At 40.2% G+C, this 14,087-nt stretch overlaps 1 protein-coding gene across 1 annotated transcript; it reads left to right on the plus strand.

Annotated features, from left to right (window-relative positions):
• Positions 1-4,702: 4,702 nt before the first annotated feature.
• fam241a (family with sequence similarity 241 member A) lies at positions 4,703-12,904 on the plus strand. The gene is made up of 2 exons (XM_044375137.1): positions 4,703-4,977; positions 9,291-12,904. Exons 1-2 carry the CDS (start codon positions 4,825-4,827, stop codon positions 9,588-9,590), a joined length of 453 nt encoding a protein of 150 aa, XP_044231072.1. The 5' UTR covers positions 4,703-4,824; the 3' UTR covers positions 9,591-12,904.
• Positions 12,905-14,087: the final 1,183 nt, after the last annotated feature.

Raw genomic sequence — 14,087 nt, forward strand, 5'->3', positions numbered from 1 at the left:
GGGATAACGGCGCATATTTTAATAATAATGTTTCACTCGGTCAGTGTTACGGGTCTCTCGATTATCACTTTGATGGCTGCAACACATGGTAACCTGACTACCCTTGGCTAAACCGGCTAACATAGCATGCCACAGCCATGGATGTATACAGAAAACGTGTTCTCTTCATACATCCATGGCTCCAGCTATGTGGTGCATTGTCAAAACGTTCCGGGTGGAACTCGCATTGTAGAATTATTGTTCCGCACTACGGACTAAGTGGGTATGAAACTATTTTGACAGTAATTGTTTGGGTCACAGAGCGTATTCTTCATATGACTGCATGCACCGAACCATAACGTCCGTACCGTGACGGTTCGGCAAGAACACACGTACCGTTACACCCCTAATCAACAGTGTTATTATTGTAAGTGATGCTGAAAACTAACACTAGTGTTTCCATGAGGAATGTATTGTTTAGATTCTTTACCCCTGAAAACTTGGGCTTCAAATCTCAAAGTATTTCTCTATAGAGTTTAACATTCAAAAGCTACTCTGCTTTATCAGGACTGTGTGGGAGTGGTTTGATCAGGTTTGATTGACAGTGAGCACATGATTGACAGGACCCCATCACCCACGGTAAAAAGCTAAAAACACATTTTGTGGGTCTTTTATTGAAGTAAAGGTAACAGCACCACAGTGTAAGAATCATTACTAGAAAAAATTCATTCGAAATTTGACTTATAAGTAAAAGTACTCTTTATACAGAAATATGGCTCTATTGATTGTCACAGTACTTTATGTTGTATTGGCCAATTCTTAATACTAGTGCATTCATGTGTAAAGACCATTCTCATACTATTGAGCAGTGTAATATCTAGGTCATCATCTGTTTTCTGTGTAAAACATGAATCAGCATAGTAATGAGTAGGGAGTGAAAATTACATTATTTTCCTCTGATAGCTACTGGAGTAGAATTTTAAGTATCAAAAAGTGGAAACTGTCAAGTAATGTGCATTGTAAGTACCTCAAATCTGTAAAACTGTACAATACTTAAGTAAATGTAGTTTGTTACATTACAATATTACTGAACAAAGGAGCAAGGTGTGTCAGGTCTTTAAATACCCAAATTGTTGTAGAGTTTAGGTCCACATAAAGTTCTAAGCAAATAATCATCAATTACAGCCATGTCATACCTTCCTCTTTCTCTCTGTCTCACGTTTCCTGTTACAACAGCATCAGAAGAATAATTAGTCCTTTCAGCAAAGTATTCTTGATACAATATGAGTGCAGAATGATATGTGTCATGGCTCAGCCATCAGGAAGTGAACAAACAATAGCTGTAGCCCTGTCCAGGCACTGCATCCTCTGAAGGATGTGGCAACAAAGGTGGGTCCTCTAGAGGACCCTGAAGACCAGGCTGGCCCTGCTTCAAGGAAGTTCTGCTCAAATGGTCAACACACTGGCAAATACCAGTGGTAAACTCAGGAAAGTTCCATGGTACCTGAGTTTGCACTGTTTAAAGAATAACAATAACAGACAGCTGTTAAATGATTTTTATGTTATTTTGGGGCTTTTGTCAGTGGATCCATTCACAGTTATAATTAATAATAAAGACGCTGTGTGAGAAAAAAAAAGTCTGTATTTGTATTTGTATTTTACATACATGCTTGAGCATTCTGCTTCTGCTGCCTTGCCAGAAAAACAAATTAGAATACAGGGGCAGAAATGGTCTCTAGTTTAGAAAGTAACCCCTTGATGGGGATTAAGTTAAAGCCTAAAACTCTTCTATTTCACAGGCGTTATAAAACTGTGTGCAATAATCACAGAAATTACACAGTGATTATGATCATCGACTTTACTGTCAACAATTAACACTGGAGTGAATTCTATGAAATTAGATGTATGTAGTTTAATAAAGATTCTGTGTTATATTTGATCACATTTGTGTGCTGCACCCCTCTTTTAAATAGACAAGACCAGTATAGACATGTTTCTCTGAACTGTTCCATATTTGTGTGGCATGCATAATGTGACACACTTGTCCAGATTAGATTACCGGGTTTACCGGGGCTCAAGCCCCGGGTCCAACGACGTGAAATGGCCCAAGGGATTAAAAGACTCCTGCCTCGTTTGTACGTTTTGTCCGTTTGTGGTGTCTCGATTTAGAGCGAAGTGAGACGTCACCTCGTGTTTAGTATCTCTGCTGCTCCTAAGCGGAAACCGAAAGTGCAACTGTTGCACTTTACACTTTTAGTTTCACTCTTTTTAACCTTTCTGCCGTCTCTTTATATTTCTAATAAGGTTGTTTGACCCTCTGAACGTCAGTTTGCGGCAGTTACTGTTATTCAGAGTTTCTATCGGCCTGTAACGCCGCAGCGGGAAGTTAAAGCGGTTAGCTGAGGTTAGCATGCCGGCCTGTGTGTCGGTTTAATCAGTGACCGTGTTATCTGGTGATTTTCAGGCGAACGTGTCGTGATGACAGCAGCTGTTGAAAACACAAACAGAACATGTCGGTGTCTTCCCAAAAGTCTTAAATGATCGTATGTTCAACACAGTATATATTCGGATGATCCTTTTTGTATTACATTGTGTAAATTAAACGATGTCGCCAACAAGAAGCATTCACATTTTCTCGCGTAGTTTTCTGAAATCAGTAGTTTTAAATAGCTTGCTTGAGATGAAACGCTGAATCTCATTGCAGTATTCACAGTCATAGTCACAAGTTAAACAGACGGTAGGCTGGTCAATCCCAGTGAATAATGACCGCACTCTATACTTTTAGTGTGTGCACAATGACAAAGCAGGTTAATTGGTTGAATATGGGCCACTTTGCAATTGAGGATAACGGTATTAAATCACAAGATAGAGTATAGCGGCACTGCCAGTTTATAGGCTTCGGTTTGTTTCCCACATTTTAAGAAACGTTACGACGTGAATGCTTCTTGCTGAGCACAATTTAACTCACACAAATGGTTGGCGTAGATAAACATTGATTTAGGGGCCAGCTTTTAGAGGCCAGCGATTGTCACTACGAGCAACCACAACTCATTCAGCTGAATCTTGCCAGTTAACACATACACACTCACTCACACAGGCGCTGGTTACACCGAAACACCTTTCGCGGTGTGACCGAGTTATCACGTGGCTCTGAACTGAACGTGTCGTGGTTGTCGTGGTGACGCTTCCTCCAAATAGTATTCGTCTAGTCTTTTTGTATTACGTTATGTAAATTGGATGGTGTCGCCAACAAGAGCATTTACATTTCCTCACTTATTTTTCTGAAATTAATCTTTTTAAATAGCTTGCTTGAGATGAAACGCTGAATCTCATGGCAGTATCCACACTGTTGCTCACAAGTTCAACAGACGTTAGGCTGGTCAAAGTCAATTGATTATATGAATATAATATCCACAATTCCGATTCAGGATAACGGTATAAAATTACAAGATAGACTAAAGCTGCACTGCCAGCTTACATTCTACGTTTCTTTCCCACATTATAAGAAACCTTACGAGGTGAATGCTTCTTGTTGAGCACAGTTTAACTTATGTAAATGGTTAGTGTAGATAATAAACACATCTATTGATTCAAGTGAAATGATAAGGCTTTCTAGGAGCCGGGTGCCGTTACTACTAGCAGCCACGACGCATTCAGCTGAAAGTTGCCAACGAAACACCTGTCAACTGTCAAACATTATATTAAAACGGAATCATGCTTGACTTGACATCGATGTTATTGGAAGGTGACGTTGTTAGTGCCCTGGACTTTCCCCCCGAGTGTGTGTGTGTGTGTGTGTGTGTGTGTGTGTGTGTGTGTGTGTGTGTGTGTGTGTGTGTGTGTAAGCGCACATATGCGTGCATTATGTGTGAGAGAGATGGCCAACGGTGGGCCAGTCTGTAACTTTTGGTGACGCAGTTTCTGTATCTGTTTTGTATTTGGTGCTGCGCAGTGTTGTGTCGTTGTGTGGCACTCCTGCCATCTGGTCGCGGGGGAACGCGCAACTGAAGATAGTCGCTGTAAAACGACAATCAAACGTACTGATAATCATAATCATTTATAAAGTGAGTAAATTTCAAAAGGGACGAACTGACTGATGTTTTTGAGACACAATTTACTTCGAATAATAACCTACACAAATCAATATCATTCTCATTCCACGTCACATTCTGTTTAAAATCCAGATATAATTAGAATACAATATATTCATATTTTGTATATTTATAATCTTTATTTTCTCTCTCTATAGTTCTATATTTTATGAATTCTCTATATAGGGTATTTTTTGCAGGCACTTTGTACCCCCTTTGTGATCCACGGCCTATCTCTATAATTTTGCGTTTTGATATATTGTTTTATTGGACAGTTTTTGTCATATAATGATCCAAATAGTTTTAGAAATGTTTCATAGGCTTTGTCAATATCTTCCTCATCATATAGGCTACTCCTTTCCATTTTTGTGTTAATGATTCATGTCTAAATGCTCACCTGTATTTTAATTTACTGGCATAATTGTCCTTCCCATAATCACAGTCATAGGTCACAAAAACTGGCAAATGGTCACTGATGTGCACCCCTTGCTATCTCCAACAAGGAAAATGTCACGTCCTGCTCTGAGTGTAGTGTACATTTGCAAGTAGTGCTGCTGTAATTACCACCCAGGCCTGCAGGTGGTGCATGTATAGACTATATAGAAAAGTGCTGGCTATGCGGCTTTGCTCCAATTGGATGATGATGTTGCGTTCTCGTGAACCTGTCGCGAACGCGCCTCACAGGGCGTACGATCACCTCACTCTTTCGAATGGTTTGATTCCTGAAAGTTAATGTTAGTGGACTCGCTGTAAAATGTCCGCTGTAACGCCGCCTGTGCAGGACCAGTATGTTTTCCATCGACGTGATTTTGAAGAGCCGTCGTTTGAAAACCAGAGCAGATGTCACACTCCTCCTCAGCCCGTCCTCGGCGCGCGGCAGATCGCACCACACCAGCAGCGACACCGGGTAAAGTACATGAGCAAGCTAGCTGTAGCCGCTTAAACGTCAGATGATTTCATGCTAACCCGGTCGTCCTGACATTGGACCCTTACTGACCAAGAGTCAACGGTGGTGCTACTAAGCTTACAGCGAGACCCTGTGCCAGTGAGAGAACGAGTCCGTGTTCGTTAAGGTCACTTTACTGCGACTCTACAGTTATCAATCTGACTTGTAACCCTGAGTGACAGCGGAGCGGTCTGTGCCAAACTCCACTTAAACATGTGATAATGAATGTGTCTTTTTAAGTCAGGCGATACTTAACTTACCTTGTAGAACACGACTTATGAACTAAAATGAATCAACAACATTAAGTACTCAATTCGGGATATACTTGAGCCCGATAGATAATTAGCTACATATTTAATAACGTTAGGTTGTATGAGCTGCCTCGTGTATTGTAACATGTAACGTTAAGTACCCCGTCAAACTTGTCAAGTCCTACTAGTTTGGGTGTGTGTGTGTACCTAACGTTTCGGCTGGGCAGCATAGCAAGTATAAATGTAGTTTGGTGACACGTTATCTTCTCAAAAAAAAACATCATGTGACAAGGCGAGGTTTAATCTTGAGTTCAGTTTAACAGACTGGGTAGGTAGCTACTATCAGCGGGTCTAATTACAACAGGACTTCAGACTGTAAACACCAAACTATATTGAAGTCTTGGTGCAGTTTAGTTATTTTACAAGTAAGCTTGAATAAAAAGGGTTGTCATTATATTAGCATTGCGCTAGTTGTTTTCGAATCCAACATCATTTTTAGTTCAGACTGGTGGCAGCGCTACGTTGTAATTAAAGGCATCGCTATAGCTTCAAACCAACAAGTTAATCCACATTCTCAACCCACAACCTCTATTCGACATGATGCTGTAATTTCTATCAGTGTGTAGTAGGGATGGGGATTGTTAGGATGCTGTTGATACCAGTATCAATACTGATTCTGTTTATCGATACCCATACTTATCGATAATCTTATTGATACTACTCTCCATAAAAGACATGACATGAAAAGATGTGAACAGTTGTTTTATTATTAAATTGTTTGCTGAGTTTCCTGTTTATATAATAAAGGACAAAGCTGTGGCTGCTGCTTGACGTTGCCGTTTATAACGGATGCTAACTGTGACCTAATCTAATAACCACAGACTTATTTTTAACGATAACAAGTGTTACCTTGATTTGATGCTGCACTGTTTCAGATTTATAGAGCTGTATTTGGAAGTGTTTCATGAGGTTGCTGGTGTAACTTCCTTTACATGCAACTACCTTTTTACATATTTTGTGTTTAGCTGCATTTTTTTTTACTAAATTTAGTCAAGTGAGCAGACACACTTTCAAACGTTTTGCTCTGTCAGCCAAGACTGGAATTCACAGAATGTAAACACACAGTCACACAAGTTCATCTGCAGCTTGGTCATCATTAGGAGGCGGTTAGGGATTTGAAAATGGCAGCTATGTTACTGATAGCAGCACCATTTATCCAGGAGCTTATCAGTATTTCAGTACTGATCAGTCAGGGAACTGTTACCAAGTTAGTATCGGTTCTCGCTACCCGTCCCTAGTGTGTAGTCACAGTCTTTGATGTGTGTGTCAGTTATTCACTGTGGTAAAGCCTTGCTGGGATGAAGGTTTTAAGGTTTGCCTGCAAGATTTTCGTTTTGAATGGGTGTGCAGCGAGTGGTGTTGCTGCTGTCTAGAAGTCAGCTTGTTTTCCCGCCTGTGGCGATTTCTGTACGGACTGTGAGCTTTGTTCAGAAAGGCAGCAGGTGAAATGTATCAGAGCGACATGATGGGGTGTGTCTCATATCTCTCTCTTGTTCAGCGGTCAGGGAATTGTTCTAATCATCCTCTCATTATGCTAGTGGTTCAGTTACATTAGGAAACAGATGGGCCAGTGGTAACACAGCTCTGAGTTTCAATGATAATGACATCTCATCATCAACATGTCTGCCCAGAGCAGTGTTGCCAGATGGACAAAACGTTGCCAAATCAAAGCTTAAAACCTGCCCAGTTGTCTTAATGTAGCCCAATTCTTGAAAGGCTTTTTTCACATATATATGGGTTCTATCACCTCTGGTTTCTGCCCAAATGGTACAAAAAGCAGCCTGAATTATCACAACCTGACCAAAACGATTTCTACCTACCCGATCAGATGAAAAGTAGTCTGAACGCTGTTCAATCTAGCAACACTGGCTCAGAGTGAGGCAGGCTGTAGTGCCAGCAAATGAAAGAATGTACTGTACAAGCTCATAATGAGGTGACTCGTACTATTTTAACTGTTTGGAAGAAACACACTGAACAAGCTGTTTCCAGTTAGTGAGCTCTCTGCTTCTTCCATTGCACTCTGGGAACCGTTGAGAGACATAATGCTGTAATGAGGAAGTGACTGTAATTACTGTCGTTTGATTGGTACTGTTCATGTCAGTATGTAAGCTCTAATTACAGCTGGGAACCGTGTATTGTCTTAAAGCTCACTCATACGTTAGACTTGGCTCTAAAATATAAAAACAGTGTGAAAGAGCTAGTCATTGTTCATGCTGTCTTGCTGTGTAGCTGCACACTACAGCTGTAATGCTGTTATTACAGTCTTGGGTAGTAGGAGTGGTAGTTGTAATTGCTGTCTTGAGTTGTGTGATGATGTGAAAGCTTACAAGTTATAATTGTAGAGGAAAAGTAGTGAGTGTGACTCTCTGTGTTATACTGTTTTGTAGAAAGCATGACTGGCTCCCTTTCTGCTGAACTTTACTTGAACCCCTGATAGTATAAATGAACTGTCTTTCTTAATACAGTGCTTGATCTGTTTACCACATTTATGTGCTAAATGACGGAAGGTTGAAATATATCCTAGCCTGCACATTGACCTGTTTTTATCGGTCTGAGACAAGAGTGTGTCTTCATTTGGGAAATGCCTTCATTAATCATTAATGTCTATCCCTTCATTGAATGCAACTATTGACTCTTTGTTCTCATGCATATATAAACCCTGGTGAGGATGCACTCAGGTTCCTCAGCAGTCGCTGACTGTCACTTTGTTGGTTTCAGTCCTTTTGTGCAAAAGATAAATAAACATACAAAGACAAATTTCTCTTTGTCAGACAACAGACAACTTCCACAATAATCACAGTCACCTTTGGATCATGGATGTGACATGAACTAAAATCAGACTGATATTGGATTTTTGATGCCAACAGCTTTGAGTGTTTAAGAAATCCAATCTTTTTTTCATGAACACATAACATGAACAGACATTTTTTAAATGAATCCCTTAAATGACTTTGCTAGCAGCATGTCTGTAAATATGTCATCAGCCTCTGCTGCACTTTGTGTTCATTGCCAACTAGCAAATGTTAGGAAAACATGCAAAACTAAGATAGTGAACATGGGAAACATAACTGCCAAACATGAGCTTGTTAGCATTGTCATGGTGAGTATGCAGATGTTAGCATTTAGCTCCAAGCACCACTGTGCCTGAGTACAGACTCTGTTAGCGTGGCTGTAGACTCTTAGTCTAAGTTCAACTTCTTTCTGGTGGACATACAAAGGACATAGTTTTTCAAAATCACCTAAAACATCAAGTATTTTTGCATTTCTCTACAGATATCTCTTCTATATCTGCCAGTATATTGGTTCAGAGAATGTATTAGTCTGATTATAAGCAGCAGGACTTGAATGAAGTGTGTGGAATGAGTTAATGCTGTCAGGACCTAGTGCACTGAGTGACAGTTAATATTTATACGGTTGTGTCTATCCTATAATATCTCTGTGTATTAATAATACTCATTATTCATAATTCTGGTCAATGTTGCATATCGTTCGTTTACTGCTAAATGAGGTTTTGCCTGAATATAATGTAGTAGCTCTATTCCTCACATATTTCATTTGCTGCATTATCCAAAAAGATTCATCTCCATCTGGTTATTATTTATTATATATATTACAACATTTTTAATGTTGTATATCACAATAAACACTGTTATATAGTACATTGTGTGGTAGAGGACTTTATCCACATCAACTACTTCTAATTACAGTTTGATCAAATTGAACTAATTATCCATTAAACAGTACATTACATTAAAATTGTATTCATATGATAATTTTGTCATGATACAGTTGTATGTAGAAACAATAGTTCATGGTTGTTAGTTGAACAAAGCCATTAATTATGATTTCATAAACAGAAACTGTTTTCCAACAACTCCATAAAGCCATCCCATATACGAAAGTGAGTCCAATGACGGTGTGTGTGTGTCTGTGTGTATAACCTGTCCTGTTTGGCCTCCACAGGGTGACGCCATCAGGACCCGACCACGGCCTCCCAGCAACCCCGGCAGCAGGTGGCCACACATGGACGACCCCACTACCAGGGAGCCTCAGACGGATGACTGTGAGCGGATGGGGACTCTGTTCGGGATGATCAACAAGTGTCTGCGGGGGATGGGCTTCAGCCAGATGTACTTTGGGGACAAGATAGTGGAGCCGGTGGTGATCGTCTTCTTCTGGCTGCTCCTCTGGTTCCTGGGCATCCAGGCGCTCGGACTGGTGGGAACTCTGTGCATCATCATCATCTACATCCAGAAGGAATGATGAGCTTGCTGATCAGAGCGGAGCCTGCGGTTCTCTTTGGTTTATGCTCACACACACGCAGGACTCATTTCACACTGACGGAGGTTTGGGTCTGTGCTGCTCTGGTGACGGTGCCGATGGACACGGCGGGTTTATGTGGATGCTATGGAGCGTTTTTCGTTCAGAGCAAATCCAAGTGGTGTGTAGCTTCCCCTGCCTCAGTGGCGGGAGTGCTGCTCTCCTCATGACTTAATGGTGTTGATCAGCTGATTTTAAAGGAACATGACATGTGAGAAGTGTCTGGTCTCTGTGTGTCAGAGGCTAACAGAGAGAGGAAGCTCGGGAGTGCCAGCTCGCAGGAAACAGAACTGTGTGTTTGGCTTAAAAAGATAAAGAGATCTATACCATGCAAGATGTTCATGTGGTGTGCAAACCCAGCAGTAATATCACTCCAATAATCAATCATAAGAAACAGTGTCTGAATGTATGATGGCAAACAGTACGTTACGCTCTTGTGAAGGCTTTTTGCTGTAAAACTTTTATTCTGTGATAGATGCGAGGGAGTCGGATGATAAATGAGGAAGTGTAATTATTGTTATCGCTCCAATAATAGAATTTCATCTGATGATTACGTCTGACAATGCAGAGCCTCTTTACAATCTGCTGTGCAGAGAATCGCCACCTGCAAAACCTGGTTCTGAATGAGGATCACTTCTAAATAACGTTGTCTCCTCTGCTCTCTGTCTGTCAGTGGCTGTATTTTCCTGAGGATGTGACACAAATACACAGCAGATACCACAGAGGAAATAATAAAATGAAGAATGGTTACAATTTACCTTAATCAACATCAGCTGTTCTCATTAGTATGAGAGACAGAACTAGCAGAACAGAAACGTCTTTGTGCTAATATTGAACCATAATGCACAAGCTAAAACCAAACACTGACTAAGTAGCTGTTTTATCCTAATTAGCCATGTATCTTAAAATGTGATGAATTCTTCTTACAGACCCAAGGAAGGTTGAATCGAGGGTAACTGGACTTGGTTGTAGATACTTGAAGACAAGGGGCTTCTTCAGTTCTGACTGACTGGCCCAGAGTCCTAGGTATTTAACCTCTGTGAGGTCGTTATAAAGGTCATTGATACCACTTGGTTTGTTAGTGCTCCTGGCTGTAACCACAGTCAGTCATTAAGAGTTGTTGGAGTCACCTGAGGCCCAGTGTAAACAACAGTTGTTGGAGTTGTCACATGGCCAAATGTGAATGCTTGATAAATCTCCTTGGAAGGGATGAAAGGACAGTATTGTAAGTGGGGGGGATAAGTGGTGTGGTAGACCTCCTCCCCTGTTGAGAGATGGTTTCTCTACTTTGACGTAAATGGTCTCCTTCACTCCTCTATCAAACTATTTGTCCTCCCTATCCAAAATATGTATGCTGTTGTCCTCGAAAGAATGTCCCTCATCTTTCAGGTGCTGTTGCAGACATCCAAGAAAGTCCAGGAAGGTTACGTCACAACGCGTTCACTCATTGGCAATAAAAAACAATTAATACGTGTGAATTGCTTCACAATTCTACGTATAAAACCTTTAATCGTTGTTTACTTTCCCCAATGTACAAGTCATGTGCATTCCTCAGGGCAGTGGACTGCATACACTAGATTGCTCTTGTGTTAGGGTGTGCAGTCTTTCAGGTGGACCGGTATCTGTCTTAGTGTATTGCTGGATTTGAAAAACACAGGGATGCAATGTTTCTTAAAAATCATTCTGAGTTTCTCAGATACTCCAGACATGTATGGAATAACTATGTTGTTGTGTTTATTCTTCTTTTCTTCACCACCTGCAGTGTTGTCGTTCTTCTGGATCTTGTGGCTGTTTTCACAAAGGTCCAGTTGTGATATCCACAAATTTTAAGTGCATCCTTCAGGTGTTTGTGCTCCTTCTCTTGGGCCTGGGCATCAGCTCGGTGGTGCAGGGTTCTGATAACTCCTAGCTTAAACTCCAGCGGGTGGGGAGAGTCAAAAACTATTGTATTGGTCTGTGTGTGGGTTTCCTGTATACTCCAGTGTGGAGGCTCCTGTCCTCTTCTATGTGTGCGACACAACATCCAGGAGCACTTACAAACCAAGTGGTATCAGTGACCTTGATAACAACCCCACAGAAGTGAAATACCTGGGACTGACTCCCCACCAGTCAGTTAGAACTGAAGAAGCCCTTTGGATGAGAGGCAAAATATCTTCCAAGTATCTACAACCAAGTCCAGTGGCCCTCAGTTCAACCCTCCTTGGATAACCATGACCTAGATGATGCAGAATCTTCACAGACAATTCTTCTAGACTTTGAAATCAACCTCCTCCCTCCACCAGATAAGAGAGATGATTACCAACTGTGATATTCCACATTAGTCATATCTTAAGCCATCAGACTGTTTTAGTTGAGTTCAATGTACACTAAATGCCTCTTTATAATCATCATATCTAATCAAACACAACATCTTCTTTTTATATATCTTCTTCAGTTCAGCTGTTGTTAGTCTAACACAAACACATCAATCCAAAGCTGAATGTTCTCACTTCAGACAGATGAAGATGAGGCCAACCCTTTTCCTCTCCATCACCTGCATGTGCAACTTATCTGTGTCAGCCATTCACATTCACTGGCAACGTTTTGCTCCAAGCGCAGGAAGTACTGTGGTGTTTGATGAGGTGACTTTATAATATTTAACAAAGACCACAATCTTTTCCAAACTGTAACCAATGGCACAGATTTCCTATAACCATAAATCTGTTCATCTACTGTTGTTGTCAAGAGTGAAACCTATACTGGGCTGCATGAAGTTTCCATTCAAATTTATGAATCTAATGCAAAATGCGTTAGATAAAGGAATGAAATTTAAAAAAAAATGATTTTAGCAAAATGTCTCAAAATGTGTTTTGAGTCACAAACGGTCTGGGAGCATCTAAAAGGTGGATTTTAGTTTGATTTGAACTTTCATTGCTCTGGTGGTCTCAGGTAGTTTTAAAGTTCAACATATTTTACTCTTTTCTGTTGTATTTTCTGCTGACAGATTCAAACGTGATTGTAGAGGAAATGATGCACAGATTTTGAAGTTTACTACTGATTGTTACATTTTTCCAGGGGAAACATCATTACTGATGCACAGTATGGTCATCACTGACTTACTGTAGCTATGCTGCATCTGTCCTTGTTCTATTATTTTGAATATACATTATTGTTTATGAGGCATTTGCACTGAGAGTTTTATGCATAACAAAATAAATATTGAATCTACATGTATAACAATGTTTATCATTAAAAGTGAGCCTTCCTAAAAAAATGTTTTTTTGGCTGTGACTGAGTTCTTTAGCATCTTTTGGCAAGTCTGAATGAACATGTATGTGTCAGCATCATACACTTGAAATGATTTGTTCTGGGAGAGTCATGTGATCTATGATCAGATCATTTGTCACATTACCACTGTGCTCCGTTATCAAACTGTGGACGATCAACTGCATGTTTTATTGTCAGTATGTAATTAAAGGATAATTCAGGGCTTTTTAGAACTTCGGTCTTGTTTACATGGTTTTGGCCATGATGTCTATCAGTAACAATAAAACTACCCACCAAATGAATTATTCAGATCTGGGAACACAGCAACATCACTAAAAACAACTGGCTGTATTTCAGTCAATTTCGATCTCTTTACAGCACTGAAACTGCCTTTATTAGGGAAACAAATGATCAAGTGCTAACAGCTGATGTTGGTGATTGTACAACTATAATTCTATCGATAATTCGATCTTCTTGATCTTAACTCAGCTTTTGATACTGTCCATCATGGATCGCCTTGACAGAAGGGTTGTCGTCAGGGATACTGATCATACTTGTCAAACAGAGCTTTCTCACTTGTTGGTGATGCCTCCTCTTCACTGGCCCCTCTGACATGTAGTGTCCCCCAAGGCTCAATCCTTGGCCTCCTGTTGTTCTCTATATAATGCTCCCACTAGTACATAATTGCAAACATATTTCTTATCATTTGTATGCAGATGACACTCAGATCTATGTCGCATTAAAAACTGTGAAGAATGCAGCCTAATCACCCAATGTCTTTATCAGGAATCAAGTGCTGAACATCCCAAAACTTACTCCAGCTAAATAAAAATCAATAAAATATATCAATAAATAATTGTATTAGCCACATCTTCTCTACTGAACAGTCTTGCCTCCTTGTTTACTTGCAGCCCAAAACCTGGGTGTAGTGTTAGATATGAACTCTCCTTTGACAAACAAGTCACCGAAGTTGTCAAGTCACACTTCCTCCAACTGACAAGTCTTTCAGAAAAGGTCTTTGCTCTAACTCAAAATCAACAGCCAAATTAAATTAAGCAAATCTTGATAGAATAGATTCTTATAAACACACTGAAATACTGAATCATTACTATATGTTGTGACGCTTCTGCAAGTGTCACTCCTAAATGAACTTAGAGCAAAAACATGTTGTAGAACTATCCGGCAACTAAGACT

The sequence above is a fragment of the Thunnus albacares genome, chromosome 15 (genome assembly GCF_914725855.1).
Source record: "Thunnus albacares chromosome 15, fThuAlb1.1, whole genome shotgun sequence".
Lineage (NCBI taxonomy): Eukaryota > Metazoa > Chordata > Actinopteri > Scombriformes > Scombridae > Thunnus > Thunnus albacares.